Below are 27,098 nucleotides of genomic sequence, written 5' to 3'. Positions count from 1 at the left end.
CCCTGCCCTGTATTTACTGTAAGGGTCTGAGAGGGTGTGTGTGTGTCAATGTGTGTGTGTGTGTGTGCGTGTGTGTGTATGTGTGCGTGTGTGTGTGTGTGTGTGTGTGTGTGTGTGTGTGTGTGTGTGTGTGTGTGTGTGTGTGTGTGTGTGTTTAAGTCTGCATGAAAAGTGCAGACTATGGCTAGGGCGAAATATAAGTCACTCTATTGAGTTTTGCCGGGAGTACGTGTGTGTGTGTGTGGGTGCGTGTTATAACATACAGACTTTAATAAGGTAATACAAAATTATCACTATGTTTTGTCAATTTTTTAGTATTAACCCCAAGAGCTGGTGATTAAAAATCGGTCTGAAACCTGTGGAAAAACAGCCAAAATCAGTATAGCATTAAATACGTAGGCCTACTCTACAAAAGGTTAAAGAAACCCACCCGCTCAACAAAGCAGAAATATGTCCAATTATAAATGTTTAAAGGACTAGCCATGGGCTGACATAGCGTAGCCTAGCAAACCAAAAGCCACATTACTCATGGCTGCAGTACACACAGCGCCATATGGGGACCTAGCCTGTTAGCATATGCATGGTTAACATTCATCATTAGCACAAAAATGTGGCATCGTACATATTTAAAGAATTAGTTTGTCTCCTAGCTTAGAAACATCTCTGTGTGTACTTGATCTCTTTGCTTTATCATATATGGTTCAGTCGCATTAAAACTAAACACAATTTCTAAAGTAAGACACGATTAGAATCAGGTAACGGTCAGTTTTGTTTTGTAGGCAAATAGAAGGAATATTGCATAGAGCACTTAGAAAAAAAGCTTATTTTATGTCATTCAAAGAAAATTATTATTTTAGGAGGAACAAAGGTGAACAAGATCACTATCTAACATGCAAATCATCACAAAACAGACGGTCAAAATGGTGGCTGCCGTTTTCTGTTGGACTTGTTTTTGGTCCTTGTAAAAAGAAAGAAAAACATTGAACAATTTATTTTTTTCCTTCTAGGAAAGGTTAATAATAAAATTAATCTGTCAACCTTGTCCCGTCTTTCAAAATAAGAGCCCACTCGTATCTCTGAATTTCTCAATCAATTATCTACAAAATAATGTTCAGAGTCAAGGGCCACTGTGTATAAACAGCTATTTTATTTGGTACTAGACCCTGTTTTTTTCTCCTCACTACATCCGTTTTAGTCAACGATATTGGTACAGTCCTAAATAATTGTTGTTTTTCAGCTGAATGCTTTTACCATCTCGGAAATGGATTAAAACATAATGATAACACACTTTTGGTGTTCTTTTCGTTACTATGATTGCTTTAGTTTTCCCAATAAGTGTGGCCCCCGATTCAATCGTTTGAATCCAATGCTAGTTGTTATGTTCACTGTTTGGTCATTCAAAAGCACGGGAATGTCTTGTATGTTGGTGTGGGGTACACAGAGCCAGGGGATGACATCTATGAAGGAACACATAGGCCTACAGTGTGCAGTTGACGCCCACTGGTGGACCATAGTGGTAGTATAAAACTTTATAGTAACAATACCAGTAGGCTATTACCATCATTATTATTAGGAGTAGGCATAGTACTAGTATAGTAGCAGTATAACTAGTAGTGTTTGAACTGATTGAACATTTGACCATCTATCCATCCATCGTTCCCTCAATGTCTGTCTGTCGTCATATCTAAATACATTAAATATGTATGTCAGAATGCCACCCGTACCCCCTGTGTGATATTGACTTGGATGTTCAACATGGCCAGATATTCCCTAATGTTTTAGGGTTAGGGTGACGCATTATACTTCATTTCAATTCCATCATCCTATTGACGTTTATTGGTTGAATCGGTTCAGTTTTTAATTCCTAATTTAAGCTGAACAGATAAATTCCTCTGCGTGGTAATTAATAACCGTTGCGGAGAGCCCGGAGCCAATTAGTGGCGCCATCTTCTAATTTACTCTCCGGCTTGCCGCAGCACCACGTGACCCATAGCAGAAAAAACGCGAAAATATTGTACAGGCACCTGTTGAATATGCACCTCAGACAGTCATTGTGCTCTCATCACATCATTACCTCTCAGATCACGGTGTTCTTAGTTGAAGATCATAGTTAATTTTTAATGTTCTTTCTGAATCTTAGTTGCACAAGACATCTGAATCAGTCGACGATGACGCGGACGCCTGTTGGTGCTGGCAACAGGTCTGAGCTCACGGACATGCACACGCGCGGGCACACTCTCACACACGCGCAAGCACCACACACAAACACTCACGCTCAAACGCGCCCGCATACTATCACGCGCGCGGACACTCAGACACGACCGCAAACTCTCACACAAGCGCAAGCACACACTCGCGCGCGCGCGCGCACGCACACGCACATATTCCTCCTCCCACTCTCGGCTAAGTCATCCCAGTGCGGGGCTGGCGTGTGTCTCTCCCGTCAGTGACTGGCAGCAGCTCTGCAGTCCGTCTGCATTACCGGAGATCGTTTTTTATTCTGGACCTTTATCGTGTTTTTGGCGACGTAACGGACGCGCGTTAGCCGCGAAACAAACAACGTTCCGTTCCAGACCCGGTGGACCCAGAACTGGTCTGGTGCTGGTCTACAGGACCAGGTGGACCCCGGACTGGTCTGCTGCTGGTCTCGCTAATCTGGTCTGCATTTCCCGTCTCGGATCTCCCGGATCCTCCTGAAGATGTCTGGTTGCTTGGCCAGAGACATCCCTCCCTCCTGATCCATCTCTAGGAGGACGATGCCGGACTGAACAGCGGCTGTTCCGGCGACGACTGAAACCTCTGGTGCCAGGCGTGTGGGTCACGTCAAGTGGGAACTCAACTCTCGTGTAGAGCATGTAGGCCTGCACAGCTCGGTACAGAGTCCGGGGTCCGGGAGGCTACCTGTTACCCGCTGGGTTCAGATTCTACCGGGGTCTGTGTTCAGACTCTACCGGGGTCTGTGTTCAGACTCTACTCGGGTCTTGACTACCTGTGACCCGCTGGGTTCAGACTTCACCGGGTTCTGGACCACCTGTTACCCGCTGGGTTCAGTTCTCAACGTCCAGGCATCCGTTTTCAGGGGGCTACAGGTTGGCTACCTAAGACGCTTTTGGGAAGTTAGATCGCCCATTTCCCACTTTAATTAATTAATTTATTATTCTTTTCAAATTGGTTGTTTCCACTCGCCTGCGCCTGCGGTAACTGACTACTATTGATCCCGATTTATCCGGGAAAGGTGTCGGAAGAACCGTGGTTGGGACTCAGGTACCAGGCCGGTGTCTGCATCGGGAGCGGAGGGGTGGAGTGGAGGACATAATCATCTAGTCTGCAGTCCTGATGGACCAAGTGAAGGTCATGACACCCGTCCGGGCCTGGCTCCACCTCGACCTGGCCCTGCTGCTCTGCTCCCTCCTGGCGTCCTGCTGTCGAGGACCGGCGGCCGTGGGAGCAGGTAGGCCCCCGTTTTCCTTACTTTGTTTAACTTCTGGCTTCATGTCCTACACATGCATCAAGGCTTGCCTATAGGCGTGCCCTATAGTCAAGACATGTTATATATTGGATAACACTTTAAAATCAGGGTACATCATTAATTAACATGAGTTGTGTCCGTAATAAGCATTATTAATACCATTAGTATTACCACATGACATCATTTGTAAATTAATGACTTGAACACCATGGCCTTAGTTAAAATCAAATTCAAAACAACTTTATCAATGACAGTAGGGGTGATTAATGACAAGCAGCTTGCATCCAGCTGACCACAGCAACATTCAACAGCATGAACTCCATCAGTAAATGATTACATTCCTCTCTTAAAGGCCCACTATGCAGGATCGGGCATTTCTTCGCTGTTTTCTTGGGTTGGCACGCACATTTCTCTACACAGCGCCCCCTACAGCTTCGTAGTAGATATTTTACAACACTGTCGTAACAACTCGTTGACGACCCTTCCCCATGCACTTCTACGCGAGCCATGTGCGAAGTAGATGTTCATAAAGTGTAGGCAAGGTTATACATTTTTAAAATTGTGTATTTGTATTGCAATAAACATAAATCCATCCTTCTTTATCGACGGGGAGAATTTATATCCTAGATTATAATTGTTTTATCTTAGGTTGAACAGAACCATCAGTGTAAGAGTGTTGGCCAACATAATAATCTAAATAAACAAGAACCTGGATTCAGGGATTGAGCCTGTATCTGGGGGACGAGACAGACGAACCGCAAAACACCCATGGAAACAAAGGTGCTTGCTTGGTTGCAACCAATCAAGCTAGAAACATACTGGGCTCACAACAAAACAGTCGAGAAGACACATTTTTACAGGGCTCACAACAAAATGGAGACTATCAACATCAAGAATACCACGAAGACAAAGTTCACCCAAGGGTACTTTCAATTTCAAAAGCAACACGGCCAAGTCGGCGTCTGATTTGCAGTCTTCTTTTTCTTTCAGTTCACGCTATTCCTGAAAAGCTTGCCCAACGTTTACTCGTGTCTGGCCTCTCTGTCGGTCAGTCTCCCTTTTCTCTTCTTCTGTTCCTCCGACATTGGGTTTCTCTGTCTCTTTTTAGTCGTCTGATCTATGATGAATGTAACAACCCCTTAGTTACTTGTGTTTATATCGAGCCGGTTCCGTGTTTGGGGGTCTGAGACGTAAAGCAATTTGTTACTTTGCGAGAGCCGAGACTCCCGCGAGAGTGGGCGGCGGGTCGCCGGCAGAAACATTCCCTTTCTCCGCCAAGATGCGTCGGGGGGAGTCGAAACAACGAACAATCGAACAAAAATGTATAATAGAACCATCGCAATGACTCTTAGCCTATTATATTAAGGTAAATCAAGCCAAAAAAGTTGCATAGTTCCCCTTTTACTCGTGTCTGGTCCCTTTTCTGGTCCATTCTTCTTTTGTTCCACCGACAGTCGCCTCTTGGGTCCCTTATCAGTCGATTGATCCATGATGAATGCAACAATTGCCTCGCAACTTGGTGTTTATATCTAGCCGGTGCCATGTTTGGGGGTGTGTCTGTGCCGTAAAGCATTTTCGAAACTACAATCTGACTACATTTTCGAGGCGCGATTGGATACTTCCGCTGCGTCACATCCGGATTGTGTCGGTCCGAACAGAGCAAGTTGCATGTGCGCTTTTTCCTTGGAGAGGCGACAAGGGGCAATGACACACCCACCAAACGACCCAGAAATGGTTGCAGAACCATCAGAATAACTCTCTGCATAATTAATGTAATTTTGGCTAAAAAAGTTGCATAGTGGGCCTTTATTGCTATACTGCATTAACTAATGTAAAATAATGGTTAATTAATTTACACATGTTGTAAAGTGTATAGTTTAGAATAGTAATCATTGAACTTTGGGATTCAAATCAATTCCCCAAAATACACCCTATTTAGGGTGATCCCTTAGAATAATCCAACCTCAGTAGCTGTGTGACTGAGAACCTCTATTTCCCATTGACTCTCTCTCTACCTCTCTTTCTCTCCAACCATCCACTCCTCTGTCTCCCCTACTCTCTCCCCATCTATCACTCCATTATCTGTAAAAGTAAAATCACCAGTATCTGTTTAATAAACTTTTATATACGCTAGCCGGGAATCTATAAACCAATAAAACGGTTTTAAATGTTTTATGGTTTAAGCGTTTCACGACCTGCGTGTGTCTTTGTGGCGGTGGCGGTGCCTTCTCTGGCAATACCTCAGTTTACTAAATTCTCTCTCACCAAATCCCGATAAAGGTAATCTTTCAGTTTATTATAGTAGCTGCAGTGACAGAGATACGATTGCTGTAATAAGGCTATTCTGGATTGCATTGTACAATGTGCATAGTTGTGCACATTGTACATTATTTTGTACTCAATACTTCAGAGTACCCAGAACAAAGAACTCAGAAGTATACCGTACCTCTTATAATTGTTGTCAAAAATATGAATACTGAATATTTGAATTTTTTTCAATGCTCATTTTCAGTAGTGTGGATACACTAGTACAGGCTGCACCTTCTCACTCTTCTCTCTGACAGCGAGTTGACGCACACAGTACTACAGTGCCCACATAGACCCTTCCCTCCCAGCCAATCGCAGCACTGTCTCTCGCAGTAATTCGTAGCTTCACATTCGGTCTTGTATCGAAGTTGGAAAATCCAGTATCGTGACAATAATACTTCTTGTACAGTATCAATTTGTATTCAGACCATCCCTGAAGGTCTCTTATCTTGTTTCATGCATAACGTAGTCAGGTAGTATTGCCTATTTCACAACTGAAAGGTCACAGCATATTTATATGGAATGATGACTGAGGAATATATTTTCATCAAAGATTTATCAGCGGTTAGAGACACCCGTTTTTGTCATATGGCTGGAAGCACCCATCTTACTTGATCCATGACGTTTTATTTTCTTTTGTGTCTATTTCCCGGAGCTAGACCAAGTGCCGAATTAATCGGTGAAGCGAAGAAGTTCATCAAAAGAAGGACTATAATGTTGGTACTAGTTTCGTAGGAATACCAAACCATTGCATAATTGCTGCTCATACCTTAGAATGCTTCTCTGGGTGTTCAAAATTGAAAGAATAAGTACATAGTTATATTTGGGCTTAGAGTCAGACACAGAGAGAACATATGTTTAACTCTGAAGTCACAATCAAACAAACAAAACCCAAGAGTTTACCTTTCAACCATTTTGTAAAACATAACCTGAATGATTTAAGAGGTTTTCCTCTCAGCCTGTCCTCCAACCTAACAACAGAAAGGTTGTTTGTGTAGATCGTCCAAAATGATCCGTATTCTCAGTGGACCCGTGTTCTCAGTGGGAAATGCAACATTAAGAAAGATTCAGCATTCAAATGCGTTTTGATAACGTTTTCTATTGTTGCCATGGTGATTCATACGGATGCTGCTATCCCTGAAACCACTCAGCTTGTTGTTTGAGTCATGTTTTTTGCGTAGGTCAGTAATCTGAGCTTTGGTGCTATTTTATGACGATGTTTCAAATAAAACATTTCAAATGACCCACGGACTTCTTTGCAATGGACTGGCACTAGACACACGTGTTTTTGTGAGGCAACCCTGAAGTTTATGCTCGCTTTGCTTCTTCCCGAAAATCCATTCCAAAGCTTAATTTTATGAAAACGTTTTGTTTATCAAGATAATCATGACAAATAAATGCCACTTTGAATGTTTTTGAAGCGTAGCTGCAATCAATAAATTAAAAGGCAGATGAAAAACCTTCTAAAAGGCTACAAAAAGGATCAACATTGTCATAGAAATACAATAAGTGACACAAACACTTACTGTATGTGGGGACACAAAATGACTTGGGAGTGGGATAGAGACGACTGGTCTCTTATATGAATCAGGGCATTAAGGTTTACTACAATTTGCAGATAATATACAGTGAATCTAGCTCTACAGGAAGTGATGTCATAAGTAGGGGGACGAAGCCCCCCTGATTGCCGACACGGTCAAAGCGTTCGACCAATCACGACAGAGTGGCGTGTTGACCAATCAAAGCACACTGGGCTACTCGGGAGGCGGGCCTTAAAGCGACATACTGAAATTGGTTTTGCAGAAATGAACAGTGAGAATAATAATATATGTTAGAATATAATAATAAATCTTCATACAGACTAACCATATTCTAGTAGTACCCCCAAATGCAATTCTTGACTCTTAGTGCAATCTACTGTCTCACTTGTCTCTCTTGCACCTCTCCCTCCCTTTCTCTCTTCCTCTATGCCTCTCTATGTCTCTCTCTCACTCGGTGTACCCTCCTCTCTCCCTCTCAATCTCGTTTTCTCTCTCTGTCTTCAAGGTCATCAAGAACTCAGTGGATTTAAAACATTATCCAAGTCTTACTCTCATCGTTTCACTCCCCTGATCGCCTCCCACTCTCTCATCCTCTTTCTCTCTCCCACTCTGTCTTTCATTCACACTCTGTTGTCTTCATCTGGTTCTCTGTATGTCTGCGTCAAATCTCTCACTGTGTGTCGTCAGTAGGAGATTTTGTTAAGCCACTTGTACTTGTCTCTGTCTGTCCACACTGTCTGTAAAACGTCTTTAACCAATCACGACTAGGAACAAGCCCGCTGTTCTGGATGAAGAATTCAGATGAGGCAGTGGCAGAAGTTGGATCTCTCTCTCTCTCTCGCTCTTGTGCTCCATCTCTCCGTCTCTCTCTGCAGCTCTCTTGCTCTGTCTCTCTCTTCTCTTCTCTCTCTCTCTCTCTCTCTCTCTCTCTCTCTCTCTCTCTCTCTCTCTCTCTCTCTCTCTCTCTCTCTCTCTCTCTCTCTATCCCTCCTGCTCTACTCTGTTCATCTGACTTTCTCTCCCCATCTCTTTCCTTCTCTCTCTCTTGGTGACAGGCAACAAGGAGAATAGCTTTGAACATATTTCTGGTTGGCATCGCTGTGTAACACCTCTCCTCCCATTGTGTCTGTGTGTGTGTCCCCCTCTCTCTTTTCCTGACAGCCAAGAGGTACATTGCTTTAAATATATGATGTACGTGTTGATACACGGACTCAATCACACGTATGATGGGATGATGTGAGTGTGTGTGTGTGTGTGTGTGTGTGTGTGTGTGTGTGTTTGGATTAGATCTAGAGGCATGGCATCTATTACAACCTGTTAGATTTCAGCTTATTTCTAAACTGTTCGGACAGACTCTGCGTTGTGTATTTTCAGTCGTAGTAGTTATTCTTGAAGTCGAAAACAAAGCAGCTTGACAGGTTGGATTAGAGGGTTGAATAGATGGTTTATTCCAGGATGTACAGCGAGATACAGATTTAGGTTGAATAATCTATAGTGGACCCGGTGGTCGATGACTTGTTCCTCGGCTGTCGAAACCCTCTACTCGTCGAACCAAAGGGTTGGGGCGAGTATAATACAAAAAGGGGATAGATGAATAACACGTGAACAGACGCACTCTCAGCCTTGATAAGGTATTTGGCCCTGGCTATGTCCCGGAGGCCAGGTTCAACCTACCTTGAGACATAACAATGGCAGAATGTTGGGGATAACACCTTGTATCAGTATGAGAGGCCCTGGCCTGTTCCTAGACTAGAAATGTGAACAATAAGAGAGACACTAAAATACACCAACATTCTACATTCCTCCCTCTTGATCATACTAAACATAGTTTAAAGATCACCCACAAAAAAGATAATTCAGTGTATTTTCTGGTGACCTATTAATAATTAACTAAATCAATGAAAGAAAGCATAAAAGGCAATAGGACAAGTAAATTCAAATCATACACAAGTAAACCAGGTGTAGGCCACTATAATAAAGAAAATAACAACTCATTAGGTTACTCATGATTAAAACATTTTTAAAGAATCAAGAAAGTCAACTGTCGAGACACCTCCCTCTGCTTGGCACAACAACATCACAGACAATACTGCATGACTCAGTTGGTTTGAGTAGCAGTTTGCAACAGAGTTATTTTCCAGTTGATGGCCACCGCAGGTGTGATGGGGGATGAGGATGAAAGTTCGTAGTAGGGCGTCAGGACAAACACAGACACAGTTCAGTTCAAGGACTCCTCCCAAGGACTCAACAAGTGTCCGTGTCTCCTGGATCTCCCAGGTACGATGAAACATGAAACAAAGAAAAAGTGCAGTATCAGTCATGGGGGAGGCATTGTCACAGCCTCCAACATTAATAATAATCAAAATGATTCCGATAAACAATGAAAAATGATCATACAAAAATAAATCGCTTGATTCGAAAATGGTTATATCAGTAATCAGTAATCAGTCATCATAGTTCTCAATAAACCTTGTGTGAATGAATGAATGATTGAACCTTTGTTCAAAAATAAAACAAAACAAACAAAATGTTCTAAAGCTGAGCAGTTGCGTCAAGAAGGAACCAACATGAACTTAGATAGGCAGTGACAAAAGTCCTAGCATCTTTCGAAGACTAACCTCTTGTGAAAATAAAGGAATGAAAATAACAAACACTCAAACACTCCCTACTTTTCACCGCGTATCAGTTAGTTTGCGTGCCAAAATCTAACGAGTGTCATTCCAAGTTGGTGTTATTCTTGGTTTCCAACACTGAATCGCACAGGCGGCTGAGTTCTTCAACACTCTTCGCCTGTAACTTCTTCAATCGTTCCCTCATTTTGTCTGAGCGGTTTTCTTCCCCTACTCTCTCGTTGGAGCGGTCACGGTACATCTTTCGAGGGGCTTTACATTCTCTTATCCAGTGTCCAATTTGTCCACAGTTGTGGCATGGTCGAGGTTCTTTCTGTCTGACTGGCTGGGGGAATCGTCCTCTGTCCCTTTGGACTGGGGGAATCGTCCTCTGTCCCTGTTGGACTGGGGGAATCTTTCTCGTTCCCTGGCCATTTCCTTCTTCTCGTCAGCCAGGAATCGAATCCTGACTTCTTCATCTCGATCCACCTTTTCCTCCGAACTCCTTGATCGCTGCCATTGTGCTGCTTTGGTTGTCCCAGCCGGGAAACCTTGTCTTTACTCCCCTTCGGATCTCCGGCAGGTACTGCTGGAGGTACATGGTCTTCAAAGGCAAGTCCTGTGACTGGTCGATGGTGTCCATATCATATTCAGTTTGGCCTGAGTGCAGCAAATAACATTCGAAGAAGCGCTCGTTGAACTGGTCCAGACTCTCGTCTTCCTTCTGCAAACAACGTGTGATTGTTGTCCAGTTGACCTGTGCCTTGGAGTGCTTTTGGATCCACGCCTTTATGGCCTCCCATCCCTTCTCTGGTCTCATTCCGTCTTCTCCAAGGGCATCTTCCACCTCGTATCGAATCTGGGTGCGCTCAGTGCTGCTCAGGTGTTTGAACAATATGGCAAGCCCATCGTAGGGGTGGAGTTCGTACAGAAGCATCAGTTGTTTCAGTTTCATCCATGGCTGTAGGCCTGCTCTCCTCGGGTGGTCGATTTCCGTACTCCATCTTTCGATGTCCTTCGGGCTGGAGGGTTCATAGAGGATTGTGCGTCCCTCTGCGCTTTCTATCTTCTTCAAGGGCCTGAGGTTAACTATCTGTCTTTCTCATCTTTGGTCATCATGTGTGGTGTTGCTGCGCCTCCCATCACACTGCAGTGTGGTTGTTTGTTGTCATCAAATCCTCCAATGCGTGATTCATTCTTAGTCACTGTTCCAGGCCTCACCTCGGGGGGTTGTTGTGGGATCTGGATCGCATCATGATTAGCATAGTCAGGTGGGGGCAGATGGATTTCCCTTCCGTGGCACGTGGGGGGTACTGCAGATGACCGGATCACTGTGTCTCGACTCCTGTAAACCACCAGGGAAGATGTATTCCCCATCTGGGCCACACAATGGCCGTTGGGGTACATGCGACCATAGACTCCCAAGGTTCCTCCTCCTTTTCCTTGGTCACCCCCACTTGGGGGCCCTGAGTCGAGGGGGCGGGCCGCTATCAGTCCTTCTCCGACTAGCGTCGTGTGTAGGTCTGTGAACTTCCTCTGCTCTTTGTTCCGAGTCGCTTCATCCTTGAACAAACGAATTTCGTCGGCAAAGCAGTTTGATTTGCTCTCTAATTTTTTTCAGAGCAGTTGTCTTTTCCAATTCATCTCTCTTTTTGTTACAGAGTCTCGCTAACTGAATAAAGATCAATCTCTCTAACCTCCACTTCAAAAACATCTTGTTCCTTTGGTTCAGATTGCTATCCTCTTCCTCCTCCTCTGCCTTCTTCCTGCCTTACCTTTCGGCATTTTTTCTATCTTTTTCTATCTGTAAAGTAACTAAAACTAGCGACCAATCGCTGCTTAGAAAGAAACAAATAGACGCCTCCCACGGAGCTCGGTATGCCAACAACAGATGATGGCACACTTTTTCCCTCTTCGATTAAAAAAACATACAGATGATTCCTCGGCGGGGATCAAAACAACATAGCACAAACAAAAAAACTCTAGCGATTCATGTACCTCACCAGTGAATTCAATACAAATTACGGTTTCACTCCTTGTCCGACAAGTCGTTAAAACAAAAGCCCTGAGCAAACCAGACGTCCTAAGTTATATTCAGGACAAGTATCACATTGACAAATCATTTGAATGACATGCTATTACAATATTCTAGGACTCAATCCCAGCTCAAAGGCCTTATTCAACAAACAATATTCTAGGACTCAAACCCAGACCAAAGGCTTATTCAACAAACAATATTCTAGGACTCAACCAGACCAAAGGCCTTATCAACAAACAATCAATAGTTTCATATGGCGTATATTCAGTGATTATTACACAAACTCTTAATCACTAATACAGGTCCTCACTTCGTCAAGCTCTTAATGACACAACTTCATTACTCAGCAAAATGTAGTGCAGCCTAATAGTAAAACAAATAATAATAATCACAGTTATGTGTGTGTAGATTATTTTAAGATTACTTTCTTGTTCTTTTCTCTTGGTCGAGAGTGTGGAATGAGATTCAGTCACCGTTGATTCCCACGTGGTGCATAGAGATGCGCTGGTTCAGCAGCGTTGTGGATGCGGGTCCCTCGGCAGGGCAGGCGTTGATCAGACGTCTTCCCAGGCAGGGCGCGCGCTCTTCTCGGTCACAGGGCAATCTTCAGAGGCAATCGTCTTCTCACTCCTCTCTCTTCAAGACGGTGTTCACGGCACCAAATGTTAGATTTCAGCTTATTTCTAAACTGTTCGGACAGACTCTGCGTTGTGTATTTTCAGTCGTAGTAGTTATTCTTGAAGTCGAAAACAAAGCAGCTTGACAGGTTGGATTAGAGGGTTGAATAGATGGTTTATTCCAGGATGTACAGCGAGATACAGATTTAGGTTGAATAATCTATAGTGGACCCGGTGGTCGATGACTTGTTCCTCGGCTGTCGAAACCCTCTACTCGTCGAACCAAAGGGTTTGGGGCGAGTATAATACAAAAAGGGGATAGATGAATAACACGGTGAACAGACGCACTCTCAGCCTTGATAAGGTATTTGCCCTGGCTATGTCCCGGAGGCCAGGTTCAACCTACCTTGAGACATAACAATGGCAGAATGTTGGGGATAACACCTTGTATCAGTATGAGAGGCCCTGGCCTGTTCCTAGACTAGAAATGTGAACAATAAGAGAGACACTAAAATACACCAACATTCTACAAACCTCTACGTTATGGTATGTGATTGTGTTTATGCTCCTTAGAAAACCAGCAATGGAAGCTGTCATTTCACAGCCTGGCCGACTGCTACCACCTATCGAGCCAGTGTCCTTACTATTTTTCTTTGCCCTGGTTACATGACGTACAGAATCTTCATTTGTGTTTTTGGGAATTGGAAACCTTTGCTGTATCTGCCCATTTATTGTCCAGTTTGACTGGAAAACGTCCCACTGATATGATATCATATACTGTAATAAGTTATGCAAGTACTAATAACCTCCTTTGCACAGGAGGTGAAATATTTTGGGTTAAAACTTCTTCCTTCCATCTATTCATCATTGTAGAATATTACAAAGCCACAAATAAAATAAGACGACTGGGTATTAGCCGAATTGTCCGTTAGCTGAATTGGGTTTTGATTGCAGAGCACTAATGGGAGGTAATCAATTATTACAACTCTGCTTTATACACTTTATGCTGATTTGTGATCGCGCGTGTGTCTGTGTGTGTGTTTGTGTGTGTGTGTGTGTGGGTGTGTTTGTGTCTCTGTGAGAGAGTGTGTTTTTATCTGTGTGTATATGTGCAGGAGAAGGTTTATGGGTGTGTGTGTGTGTGTGTGTGTGTGTGTGTGTGTGTGCGTGTGCGTGTGTGTGTTTGTGTGTGTTTGTGTGTGTGTGTCTGCACGCAGGAGGGACTGGCAAACTGATGGCGCTCATTTGCATAATCACCACATACAGCATCATGGTCGGGGAGATCTCTGCTGGTCTGCTTGTTTGAACTTTAATAATAGCAGGGTCCACTGCTGTTCCATTAGCTTCCCGCTGCACATTGACTTAATGGTGTTGACAGGCCTACATCCTAATGCCTAGATCAGTTCTGAGAATGAGCTCTTAGCTGGGTCACCGACACGTTCTCATACTTCTTCTACTAGAGTACCCCTAAGATTCTTTTTCAGCCTCTTCACCTGTGTATTCTATTTCACATTTTAAACATGAAAATTAAAAGGGCTACTTTTTTAGCTTTTTTTATATTTTTTTTATTTCCCTAGTACCCCCTGCAGAACTCCAAGTACCCCCATTTGAGAACCAATGGCCTATATGACCCAGCCTCGGCAATACCCAGGCTGGTTTATATTTAAGCAATAGATCACGCCAGGCTGTGGTATGTGCTCATTATACCACTGTTAAGGGGCGTTGTCCGGCCCCGACGCGCAGCGGAGGGCCGGCGACCCCCTTCACAGTGGTATAATGAGCACATGCCACTGACTGAAGTGATCTATTGCTTTTATACAACGGTTACTATTATGGCGAAACGAAAGTCATAGACACACCACATTTAAAAAGAAACCAAAAAAGTCAAAATAGCCGTTTAATTAAAGAATACAAAAAAGTAGTCCCTCCTGGCTGCCGCTATGCATCGACGGTCGCTATGCAACACACTTTAGCGTCCCTCCGAGAGAAGGCTCCGATAGAGCGGTTCGCCGGCAATTTATCCTATGGAGCAGTTCACTCGCTGTGTGCCTAAGCTTTCGTTAGTCTCTCCATCGCCTTGCTCACTCCCGGAGTAACAACATTTACACGCTCTCCATCATCCAACATATGTTTTACTTTGTAACTGTTTCTACTTCCAGGCGCGGAGTGATATGCAAACTTTCACAAAATGATCGGGCGTCATAGCAGTTATGTATACACTCATTATACAACAGTTGGGAACCAATCAGATCGCTGGATTTAGGTCCCCCGTTGTATAAATGTAGCATAATTGATTTAATACAATATATTGTATTGTGTTTGTGTATGTATACGATAATGTGCTCCAACAGTGTTTATCTGAAGTCGATTAACTGTGTGTGTGTGTGTGTGTGTGTGTGTGTGTGTGTGCATGTGTACATGTGTGCATGTGTGTGTGTGGTGTGTGTGTGTGTGTGTGTGTGTGTGTGTGTGTGTGTGTGTGCTTGCATGTGTGTGTGTGTGTGTGAGTGTGTGTATGCGTGTGTGTGTGTGCATGCATGTGTAGTGGTGCCGGCGGCCCCGGTCAACGTGTCGGTGACCCAGCTAAGAGCTCATTCTGCCATGGTGACCTGGAGCGTCCCACAGGGAGACACCGTCATCGGCTACGCCATCTCACAGCAGGTACACACACACGCGCACACACACACACACACACACACACACACACACACACACACACACAGCAGGGACACACACACACACACACACACAAAGCAGGTACACACACACATACACACACACACACACACACACACACACAGCAGGTACACACACACACACAAACGCACACACACACACACACACACACACACACACACACACACACACACACACACACACTTAAGGCCCCGAGGCCATCGTCTGGAGCTGGAGCTGCTCCATGACGTGTGAGAAGATGTTCAAAGCACGAGCATGTGGCACAAAAGGTGCCACATGCAGGTCGCACAGGAGTGAAGACACGGGGTATATTGTAAAATAAGCGGAGGGGATTAAAAAGGACTCCCATCTGGACATTGAGCAGCCTTCCCTTTCCCGCTCATGTTGGTCCTCTCTTCTGGAGTTCGGGCACCTCGACCTTCTCATGCAGACCATTTGGGTAGCTCCTCCATACGCTGCTCCTCAGTAACTTCCTGGACCATATCCATCAGATCAGGGAAGTCCTGGTCGGTCTTCTGCCTCATTGGCAGCTTCTCTTTTTTGGGGTTATTCTGGTGTGACTCCGGTTCCTTCTTTCCTCCAGCCTCAGTACAGATCAAAACACCTGAGATATCTGTGACCCAAGATCAAATTGTCTGTGACCGGTTTGTTTGGTTTCATGACAATGCATCCCTCATCCTCTTCAATGTCTGCCAGGGTTGTTACTGGTTTATTCAGGGTCGGGGTGCAGGAGAATCATCCGTCGTTTTTTGATGGGGACGAACAATAGTAGTGTGGTGTTCGTTATTCTCTTGGCTGTCATCACGGGAGATCTCAAGGTCTTTAGTATCATTCATTGGTGTCTTCACCAAAACAACACACAGTCGCACAGCTCATCACCCTCCCCTGACATCTCTGCTGGTGACGTTTTCCAGAAGGCAAATTTTACTCTCAGAAGCATTACGTAGCATTAAATAAAATGAAATAATTAAGGGCAACTCAAAGTACCAAACATTGTACTTATTGCAAAAAGAAACCTGGCTGGACTGGGTTTAATTCCGCCAAATGTAGAAAGATTGTAAACAGCATTTCCGCCGCTCAGTTCTCAAAGTTATAAATATATGTTTTTTAACCATTATTATAAGCTGCATACAATTACCTATGTAGTGTCAAAATGTGTGTAAAAAATAAGACTGGCACATCCTCGTCTCCACGGACACACCTGTCTGCTCCCTCCAATCAATTTAATCATCCTCTCTCACCCTCCGTCTCCCCCTCTCACCATGTTTCTCTTTCTGTCGTTGCCCCAACCCCCTCCCCCTCTATTTCTCTCTCTCCCTCCCCTCTATCTTCCCCTAGCCCTCCCTTCTCTGTCCCCCCCTCTCTGTCCCCTCTCTCTCCTCCCCTCTCTCTATCCCTCCCTCCCTCTCTCTATCCCCTCTCTTCTCCTCTCTTTCTTAACCCCTCTGCAATCTCCCCCTCTATCTCTCTCCCATCTATACTCTCCCTTCTCTCTCCACTCTTTCCCCCTCCCCCCTTTCTCTTTCCCCATCTCTCTCCCCCTCTCCCTTTCCCCCCCCTTCCTCCTCCCTCTCTTTTCCCCCCTCTCTCTCTCCCCCCTCTCTTTCTCTCCCTCTCTCTTTCCCCCCCCCTCCCTCCCCCCCCACCCCCTTTTCTCTCTTCCCTCCTCTTCTCTCCCCCCTCCCTCCCTCTCCCCCCCCCCCCCCAGTGTAGTTTCCCCTTATTTGTTTCAGACCCAGTCTTGCCCTGACAGCCACAACATCTGTCGTCAGCCCCGTTGCCAAACGAACACTAACGCAGCTCGTTTCACGTACGCAATGTTGGATGTCAGCCGCGCTGGGGATTTATAAACGCAGAGAAATGGAGAGGCAGCCCTTCTTGTGTAGTGGGTTTATTCAGTCCAGAAGCATATATATAAATATTATTTATTTATTTATTATTAATTCTCTGATTTTTACTGTTCCGGGCGTATCGTCCAAGATTGATCGAGGTTGCATATCAATCAAGACTCTTCCTGACCAGTAGGCGGTTCTCTGTAGGCCCCTGATTTGCCGCTGGTCCCTGACTATCTGCACTGCGAGGCGATGTGGCCGCTCTCAGCCAGCCACCCATGCCTTGCTCGAGCACTGGTGCCTTGGGGGGGAATTAATTCAGAAACATCTTTGGTTTGTTTTGTTTTTCCAGCCAGAGTTCTGACCACGGAGAACAGTGGTCACTAGTGCCCCTACTCAGCGAGGGGAGTGGGTGGGGTAGATGGGAGGAAGAGAGAGGAGTGCGGTGGGAGAGAGGCAGGGATGAGAAAGGCAGGGAGAGAGGATGGGGAGAGAGGGAGGGGAGAGAGTCAGGGAGAGAGAGGGAGGGAGAGAGGAGTGTGGGGAGAGAGAGAGGGAGGGAGAGAGGAGTGTGGGGAGAGAGGGGAGGGGAGAGAGTCAGGGAGAGAGGAGTTGGGGGAGAAAGGAGTGGGGAGAGAGAGAGGGAAGAGAGAGGAGTGGTGGGGAGAGAGGAGGGGAAGAGAGAGGAGTGGGGGGTAGATAGGAGGAAGAGAGAGGAGTGGGGGGAGGGAGGGAGGGAGGAGAGGGGAGTGAGGGGGAGAGAGGGAGGGAAGAGAGGGGAGTTGGGGGGGAAAGAGGAAGGGAAGAGAGGGGAGTGGGGGGGAGAGAGGGGGGAAGAGAAGAGCAGGGAGATGGGGGGGGGGGAGAGAGAGAGGCAGGGAGAGAGGGAGGGGAGCGATAATTGTCAGATTCATCTCTCAGATGTAAGTAAAATCCACTAAATTCTAACCGAGTCCAAATGCTCTTATTCATCTAAGAAACACAAGAACCCGTGAGCAGGGCTCCGTGGAAGGTGTCCTCCGCTCCTCAGTGGAGGAAAGTGGGAGGACATCTCTGCAACACAACTGCTGCTCTCAACACCTCCCTGGCACCGCAAAGGGACGGACGGGCCGACAGAGGAACAGACGTTCCGTCAGAGGGACGGACGTACTGACAGAGGAACCGAGAGTACTTCTTGGTTGCAAAAGGTGTGCGAGAGAAAGAGAGATAGTGATGCCAGAATTCATGGATTGTCGTTCCACGCTGCTTTGTCTGCTTTTCGCGGTTGGCATGGAAACCGTCGTCATGTGTTTGTGTTCTGGGGATGAATCGAGAAAGTGGAGGAGGAGAATGCAGGATTAGAATTAGGGCTGGGTGGATTACAGTGAGGGGGTTCGGTTCGGAATGTAAACAAAAGCAAAATAGAGTATGCTTTGTGTTGAGTGTTGGACTGTCCAGAGTGACTTGGTGATGGAAAGTGTGCGATTCACAAGGTGTTTTATCCCACAGATGTCACGCCTTCAAGACCACAGCACCCATAAACCTTCACAATGAGACACACACACATCGACCCACACACCCTGACACTTTCACACACAGGCGCGCATGCCGAGGACAACCAAACAATTACATCAAAATTACTGAGATCATGCAACTCCCTCGTTTAAAACGGCACGACTGAGCGAGCCAATAATGGATGACACGTCCAAAGTGCCTGACCACAAGGTCTGTGAAAAACACTTGTTAGTTGCAATTGAATGTCATTTGTCATTTTGTAACAATTAATTACAATAATTATAATTTGTACAGCCCAGACTTTCAGGCTGATAGACTGATCTGTTCGTCACACACCTGGTGGAAAATCCCATTTGTGATATAACAGTCTGCATTCCAGTAGATTAATCATATGTCTGCGTGTGTTTGTTCATGCGTGTTCATCGTGTGTGTATGTGTGTGTGTGTGTGTGTGCCTGTGTGGGTTTGTGTGTGTGGGTCCACACAGAGGCAGGATGGGCTGATGCAGCGGTTTATCCGAGAGGTGAACACTTCCAGCCACTGGTGTGTGTTGTGGGACTTGGACGAGGACACGCACTACAGTGTCCAGGTGAGAGGAGCCTGTCCCAGCCCAAGCCCCACCCAGACTAATTTATGCTGCTATCCATTTGGATGGTACGCTGGTACGAACGACGAGCTTCAGCGAGAACGTGACGTATTTCCCTTGCTCCAGCCTTCCAGTTTGCCATTTGTGTATCTGTCGAGCCACGAGGGGGAGTAGTAGCAGGCTAGTCATCATTAGCAACATAGCCTCTTTAGCAAACCAGCTTCAAAACAAAACTTTACATTGAATTGCACGCAAAGCAAGACCGTGCAATGCATACATTGTTGACCGGATTAAAGCAGCAATGAAATCAAGTGTTTAAGAGGTTTTAAAAACGACCTTAAAACCACCAACGTGGTACAAATTGAAAGAAAATACATCTCATCCCCCATTAACTATGGGCGCAGCCATCTTCTTTGCGAGTTGTACAGCTCTGCTCGCTCTACTTTGAAAGCAACGAGATACTACGACCAAAAGGGGTGTGCCTCAGTGAAATGCCGCAAGAAAGCTGGGAGATTTGCGACTTTACCACTTCGTAAATCCAAATGGATAGCAGCATTAGTCCCAGGCTCCCTAAAGGCTAATTACTAAAATATTGAAGCCTGTTGCAATCGTTTGGTGCCTGTGAAATATGTCTGAATTAAGGTATTAAGCTTTCTAGCCGCCGGGACCCGGATTTGTCCAACACAGAACATGCACAAAAACAGTTAATTTCGAATTTCCATAAGCAACATACTGGATGGATTCATGGAGAAAGTAAGTCTAGCAATGCCTGTGCCACACTCCACCTAGCTGCCTGTAAACTGTTAAACCAGTGATGGCTAGCTTGGCCTGTGTACATTGATTGCTCAATGCACCACAGGTGTGCAGCCTCACCAGCCCCAGGGTCCAGTCTGAGGCTGCTTTAACCAGCCATCATCCACACACACGCTCCACAGTAGTCCACAGTAATTTGTTTTTCATGTTGTTCACACATATCCTTTCGGAGCAGGTAGGTTACAGGTGGAATCAGGTTGCACTGCAGGCATCAAGCTTCCAACCCAGAACCTTTGGGCTGGGATTTGAACCCCTCACCATTACATAACCCTGCCTCAGTACCCCATGCCAGCAGGACCCAGCTGGGTATTGTGACCTGCTGATCTGCAAAATCACCTATTAAAAAACCAAGAGACATCAACCTGTTTCTCCCCACTAACATGACATTATTTTAGAAGAATGCAGCCTCAGAACCTATTTATATCAGTGACTACAGCAAACTCGATAACCCCCACCTCTTTCCAAAGTGTCTCAGTAATGGAGTAGAGCTGCTGGCCCTCCTTGAGATCAATATCATCACTATTATCTATATTATTCCTGGTCTACTAACACTCATCCCTGTCATACATTAGTCAGCCCTCCCCCATCCTACTCTTTACAGCCTCATCTAATCATTCTGAACTCTCCTCAAAACTCTGGTGTGGCGTACGTGCGAGCGTGTGTGTGACTGTGCATACGTCTGAGCGTGTGTGTGTGTGTGTGTGTGTGCGTGTCTGCAGGTCCAGTCAGTGGGTCTGCAGGATGACAGCCAGCCCAGCAGAACCATTCAGTTTAGAACCCTGGAGAGAACCGACCACTACCCTGCCGGAGTCCTTGACCATCGTAAACACACGCACACACACACACGCACACACACACACACACACACACACACACACACACCACACACACACACACACCACACACACACACACACACACACACACACACACACACACACACACAACTCACACACACAAGAACACCAGTATTATTTTTATATTGTTCCGATCACAAAAAACCTGACTACAAATGAGCTCCATGGAGTTGTGAAACATCTCTGTGTGTCCAGATGAACCTGCCATGGAGGGTCTGGACATGACCCCCCAGCTGCAGACCGGGGAGCTGCTCATCATCACCACCGTGTTGCTGCTCTGGGCTGGTAGGTCTGAGAGAGACAGTGTGTGTGTGTGTGTGTGTGTGTGTGTGTGTGTGTGTGTGTGTGTGTGTGTGTGTGTGTGTGGTGTGTTGTGTGTGTGTGTGTGTGTGTGTGTGTCAATTTGGCACAAGTTAATAATTTTTCTTTCACTGACCACAGAGTGTCGCTGGTTAGGGTCTTGTGTTACGGTTGGGTTAGGGTTATGCAAACAACTAATAATTTATCAACGATGAAAAAACTTTTAACTTGTGCCAAATAGATATTTTAGTAACAATTAACAAATATTAACAAAGGATTAGGTAATGACTAGTTTGCTATTTATTATGGCACATTATTATAAAGTGTTGCCTATACATATATTTGGTCCTGATTTGACCATATTTCTAACACTCTGTAGTCATTAAGTGTGTGTGTGTCTGTGCGTCAGTGTGTGTTTGTGTGTGTGTGTGTTTGTGCGTCTTTGTCACTGTGTGTGTGTGTGTGTGTCTTTGCAACTGTGTGTGTGTGTGTGTGTGTGTCTGTGTGTGTGTGTGTGTGTGTGTTTTTGTATGTGCGGCTGGGCAGCCGTGATCGCGCTGTTCTGCCGTCAGTATGACATCATCAAGGACAACGACTCCGCCGGTGGCGGGCGGGACAAGAACAAGCGGCCCTCGGTCCGGGCCCCCGCCGTACCCTACTACCACCCCTCAGCCTCCAGCTCGCCCCTTTATCACAACGGCTCCGTGCACACCGGCAAGGTACCTCAGAGAGGACCTCCTTATCCCCTTGACGATCCCCAGCATCACCCCGATCACATGCCATAACATCACCATGGCAACCACCCTCATCACTGCCTCCAGCGCGGCGACCGTCCCTGCCATCGTGGCGGACACTGCCGCCACCATGACGACCATCAACTACACGACCATTGGCGTTAGTGTCAGCATGACGACAGCCACCACGACAACCACCATCAGCGTCAACCCGACAACCACCAACAATGTCCCTACCGACAAATATATTTGCTCTCGCCCATTAGACTTGACATCTTTTACATTTACACTGCTATGTTGGTATTTATGTATGCTAGGGTAACACATGCTATGTTTTCCGTGCTATGGTAACACATCCCACGGTTACCAATGCTATCGTTACACATGCTATAGTAACACATGCTATGGTAACACATGCTACGGTTATCCATGCTGTGGTTACCAGTGTTGCCACAGTTACCTTGAAAAAGTAATCCGATTACTGATTACTAGTTACTCCTTAAAATAGTAACTTAGTTACTTTACTGATTACTTGATTTTAAAAGTAACTAAGTTAGATTACAAGTTACTTTACTAGTTACATTTAGCTGCAAAAACACCCCCTGCCGCCTCAAAATAAAAAATGACCACCGGTTTTGCCAAAACTAACTTTCTTTTTCGTTGGTTAACTTAAAGTTGTTTATTTAACCCTTGGAGCTTGGAGTAATCAATTAAACACTAACAGAGGAGGCAAAACTACAAAAAGAAAAGGACCATTGGGTGCTGTCCAAATCAAAGAAATGACTATAACCAAAGAGAAGCTCCCAAAATACACGTCCGCCTAGTGTTAATTAACAAAGGTGTAACTGCGTGTCGGTTTTCGATAACCTTCAACAACCTTACCCTGGCCCAGTTCCCTGGTAGCCTCAATCAAGTAACAAACATTTGAAGAACAACAGCATTTGAAGACCTAAATGGCAAGCTGCAAATCAGATACAAGGTGCCGCCAATGTTGAGCCCGCCCGTATTTTGTCTTCCTGGATCCTCGGCTTTCCGATGCAGCAACCAATCACGTCCGGGGAAAGGCACATCAAAACTAACATAATTGTAAACAAATCACATGCATGGAAAAACACATGGTCATTTGCATGGCCATCGACAAACGGAGGGTTTTACCCATGAGGGCGGGGCGTCGGTCCGCAACCTTAACAGAGACTTACGCTTCACACGCACACGCACTCTCACACAAACAGGCAGACAGACAGACAGACAGTCAGACAGACAGATAGACACACACCACTCCATCGCTCCCAATCCAATCGGCAATCCGGTAAAAAAATTAACGCTTTACTAATTAACGCGTTACTGGCATCACTGGTGATTACACATGCTATGTTAACACATTCTATAGTAACACATGCTACGGTTACCCATGCTATGGATACACATGCTATGGTATCACATTCTATGGTTAAACATGCTGTAAAAACAGAAATTCTATGTTACACATGCTATGGTAACACATGCTATGTTACCAATGCTACAGTTACACATGCTGTAGTAACACAGGCTATGTTACACATCGTATGGTATACATGCTACAGTTACACATGCTATGGTAACACATGCTATGGTTACCGATGCTAAGGTTACCCATGCTACGATAACAAATGCTAGGGTTACACATGCTGCAGTTACAAATGCTAGGGTAACCCATGCTGTAGTAACAAATGCTAATGGCACTGCGGCATGGGACCCCCACCCCTTGATGGGGGTGAGAGGAAGCCTGATTGAGTGATAGGCTGTCGGGCGTAGCGTCTACTCAGCATACCGCAGGATGGTTCAACAGGCCGCGGGTTATAGGGGACATCATGGTATGGATTTTAGTGCAGCGTTTGAAACCATGTGGGGGGTCAGCTCAATAACTTAAGATGATGGATAACATCAATGGAGATGATGAAGGACATGTGATGATAATAAATGCACACACACACACACACACACACACACACACAGACAAATGCAAGTGCATACCCCTTACAAGTACATGCGCATACACATAAATACACACACATAGCACTGCAAATGCACATAGATGAAGCTTCCCATATGTCACATGCCAATACAAACACACACACGTATACTTACGCACACAAGCACACGCACACATATGATCACACACACACACTTACACACAATTTACATAGTATTGACTGGTTCATAAATCCAAATAGCTGCAGTGCTGACTTATGGCACGTGTTGGTGCATGAGAGTATGCTCACCCACACACAGACAAACACTGCATGCGAGGATCCACACACATACTGTGCACAAGACGACAAGATTATGAGTCATCAATTTCTTTATACCTTTTGCTCAATCCTTTTCTCTGCTTATTGGTTTTTTGAAACTCTATTACTTAATCTCTGTCTCTCACTCTCTCCCTCTCTATGTGTCTCTCTCTCTCTCTCTCTCTCTCTCTCTCTCTCTCTCTCTCTCTCTCTCTCTCTCTCTCTCTCTCTCTCTCTCTGTGGGCCCTATTTTAACGGTCTGAAACGCAAGTGGGAAGCGCAAGTAGCTTTGTGGGCGGTTCTACGGCGCTATCCCTATTTTACAGGCGGATGAATGACACTTGCGTCGCGGCGCAAGTGTCAAAAGGGTTGGTCTGAAGCAGCCTAGTTACCCGTAGGTGTGGTTTGGGCGTAACGTCCAACAAACCAATGAGAGTGCCAGCTCCCATCCCCTTTAAGAGCCATGAGCGCATTTGAATCGGACGAGTTGATATTTTGACAGCGCGTCTGCAGTCTCCGATGAGACAGATGCACATGAATTTCAAACTGCAAATGGCTCAGTTTATTGCCAAATAATATGGCCTAATTCACAAATGGAATAAGGGGTTTTCTTCCACAACTTCAGAAATACTGAGTCCTCAAATAAATTTCGGCAAAGAAAACGTATATGATATAACATATGATATGCGGTAACTGTGGTTCTATTTAATGATATACGCAATACATTATAAACATTGTTTCTTATCAGTATTGTATGCTATCCTAATATGCATGTGTCCCCGCGGTAATAGACATTGCCATTGATTGTATTATGCGTTACGTGTTTAGTTTGCGTGTGTTTAAACAGAGCACACACGCGCGCCCGCATTCATTCATTCTTTTTAACACTCACTCGCGGTAAAACAATGTTTTTCACGATCAAATACTCATCAATCCTAAAAGTTATGGGCATGTAGGCCTACACGATGTCTCTGTCAAGAAAATATGTGTTTGCTGTACGGTGTTTGCAGATGCATTGATTTAAAAGTACAACTTATTACCGCTGCATCAGCTGTTCTTTCCCAAATAATTTACCAAGAATGTGCGGCTAGGTAGATGGGAGAAGCAAAGTGTATGCGCGAGGTGCACAAGCAATCCGTATGCATCGCATGCGCATGTATGCATGCGCCCTTAAAATAGCATCTGAACAACGCGCCACTGACTTTAAACCAGCTATTTCCTGGTCAGTAGCGCAATGGTATTCAGAAACGGCGAAATACCGTTTGCGCCAGAACACGCCTCCTCCTTCCGCCGAACCGCCCCTTGGGGCGCATGATCAATCCCTAATTTACCGGCGAGTGGCGGTGGTGGGAAAAGAACGCTCTGCGTCAGTTGTAAACTAGCAACGACACATGCGCCAGTGACTAAGTCACTTGCGCCGGATGCAAGATAGGGCCCTGTGTCTCTCTCTCTGTCTCTCTCCTCTCAAAGCAGTCTAGTGAGCTCCATACTGATTTATCTGTCCTTGTTTTACCTTACAGGAAAGTTGTTGCCAAAACAGGAACATCAACGGACAAAATGTATTTCAATGAGCAGCGTCTGGGTAAAAGTCGAAGTGGGTAAACTAATGATTCAAGGAAAATTGTCAGCGATCGGTAGAAAGATAAACACCATTGATTATTGTCCGGAATTCATCAAGTCGTCATGTCAATTAACTCTTAATGCTTTGTTTCTTTGGAAAGAGGTCAGGATGATGTAAAAGCTCACGTGTTCACCTGAGTTTTCTACATTTTTCTCCTCAGCTCCACAGGGGGTCCTCTTCGATCAGCATAATCAGGGTGTGAGCGTTTGGATGTGTGATCACAGCTCGGCCCACCCACGGCTAAAGTCTACTTTACAGGCTCTTCCTGGAAGGCTTTCTACTGATGAACATTTTATAAACCTAGACCCTAAATAAGATGGAGGGTCGTTTATTGTCATACTGCAGAACATGAAGAAACGGATGAATAGTGCTGCAGTGGAATGGGATTTCCCTCCAGACCGAGGGTGTTTGTGATTGGTACTGAATATTGACGATGAGCTTCTGGGCAGCAGGTATGGACGGACGGAGAAAGTGCTTCAGACATTCGCTGCAGTTTACAGATTTTATATTTCACCGACATGGATGTACGAAGGACCACTATCTGTTCTCTGCTTGTAAAAAAAATATAAACCAAACAACAAACCCTCAGTGTTGTGGCATCAGTAGCTAAACACTGCCCTCTAGTGTCCGTCTCACAGCAGCTCAGTTATTTTGGCTTCTCCAATCCGCATAAACTGACCTCTCCTACTGGAGGAGCTCTGTTGTTATAGCTGGTTCAATGTTGATAGAATCCTGCACTGCAATATAAAGAACTTGATGCGTATTGTGTGTGTTTGCATATGAGGATTGTGCTGCTTCCAGATGCTGTATAGATTACAATTTCATACCAAAGGCCTAAAGCCTCCAAAACATAGATGACATCGGCCTCCAACCAGATTTTTAGAGTACATTGTGACATTTCTGTTGGATTTTCTTATAGAAGGTCATTTTCAGGATGTCAAAAAATAAATTGTTTATGAAAATTTAGTTTTAATTACTAGGGCATTGATTTAAGATGTAAAAGACAAGTGTGTTTTTGCGTGTGTATGGATTGTGGTATTTCCACCACTAAACAAACCACAATGTGAATAAACAATGTATGCTATTGTTTATTATTTTGTAATGAATTCCTGCTTTATCATTTGAAGACACTAACAACCATTGGCTCCACTGCAACATGTGCTGTACATGCAACATGTACAGCACCAACATTGTACTGTATGTGATATGGACGTGCAAATGAAGTATAGATTAGCGATTGGAAAATTAGGTGGTTAGAATTATTTCTGTGGTAACGAAATAATGAACATTAAAATGGCAATGGTAACGCAGATAA

General features: G+C 45.0%; 1 protein-coding gene across 5 annotated transcripts; it reads left to right on the top strand.

The window, feature by feature from the left end:
• Positions 1-1,998: 1,998 nt before the first annotated feature.
• Positions 1,999-27,098, top strand: fndc4b (fibronectin type III domain containing 4b). 5 transcript variants are annotated; one of them, XM_030353478.1, is made up of 9 exons: positions 2,008-3,089; positions 3,236-3,451; positions 15,127-15,242; positions 19,091-19,192; positions 20,722-20,824; positions 21,054-21,143; positions 21,705-21,877; positions 25,683-25,756; positions 25,944-27,098. In XM_030353478.1, exons 2-8 carry the CDS (start codon positions 3,337-3,339, stop codon positions 25,731-25,733), a joined length of 750 nt encoding a protein of 249 aa, XP_030209338.1. In that variant the 5' UTR covers positions 2,008-3,089; positions 3,236-3,336; the 3' UTR covers positions 25,734-25,756; positions 25,944-27,098. The 5 variants fall into 5 exon arrangements, with proteins under 5 accessions (XP_030209339.1, XP_030209342.1, XP_030209337.1 ...); XM_030353482.1 differs by lacking the exon at positions 21,705-21,877 and having other exon boundaries at positions 2,001-3,089; XM_030353480.1 differs by lacking the exon at positions 25,683-25,756 and having other exon boundaries at positions 2,007-3,089.

This window comes from Gadus morhua, chromosome 4 (assembly GCF_902167405.1).
Source record: "Gadus morhua chromosome 4, gadMor3.0, whole genome shotgun sequence".
Classification (NCBI taxonomy): domain Eukaryota; kingdom Metazoa; phylum Chordata; class Actinopteri; order Gadiformes; family Gadidae; genus Gadus; species Gadus morhua.
Note: the sequence above shows the minus strand (reverse complement) of the source record. Positions and strands in the feature narration are given on the sequence as shown.

Coding starts and splice junctions, on each gene's coding strand:
- fndc4b (XM_030353477.1), top strand. CDS start 3,337: ATGGACCAAGTGAAGGTCATGACACCCGTCCGGGCCTGGCTCCACCTC. Junction 20,825..21,053: donor TGCCGGAGTCCTTGACCATC/GTAAACACACGC, acceptor CTGTGTGTCCAG/ATGAACCTGCCATGGAGGGT. Junction 21,144..21,704: donor CGTGTTGCTGCTCTGGGCTG/GTAGGTCTGAGA, acceptor GCGGCTGGGCAG/CCGTGATCGCGCTGTTCTGC.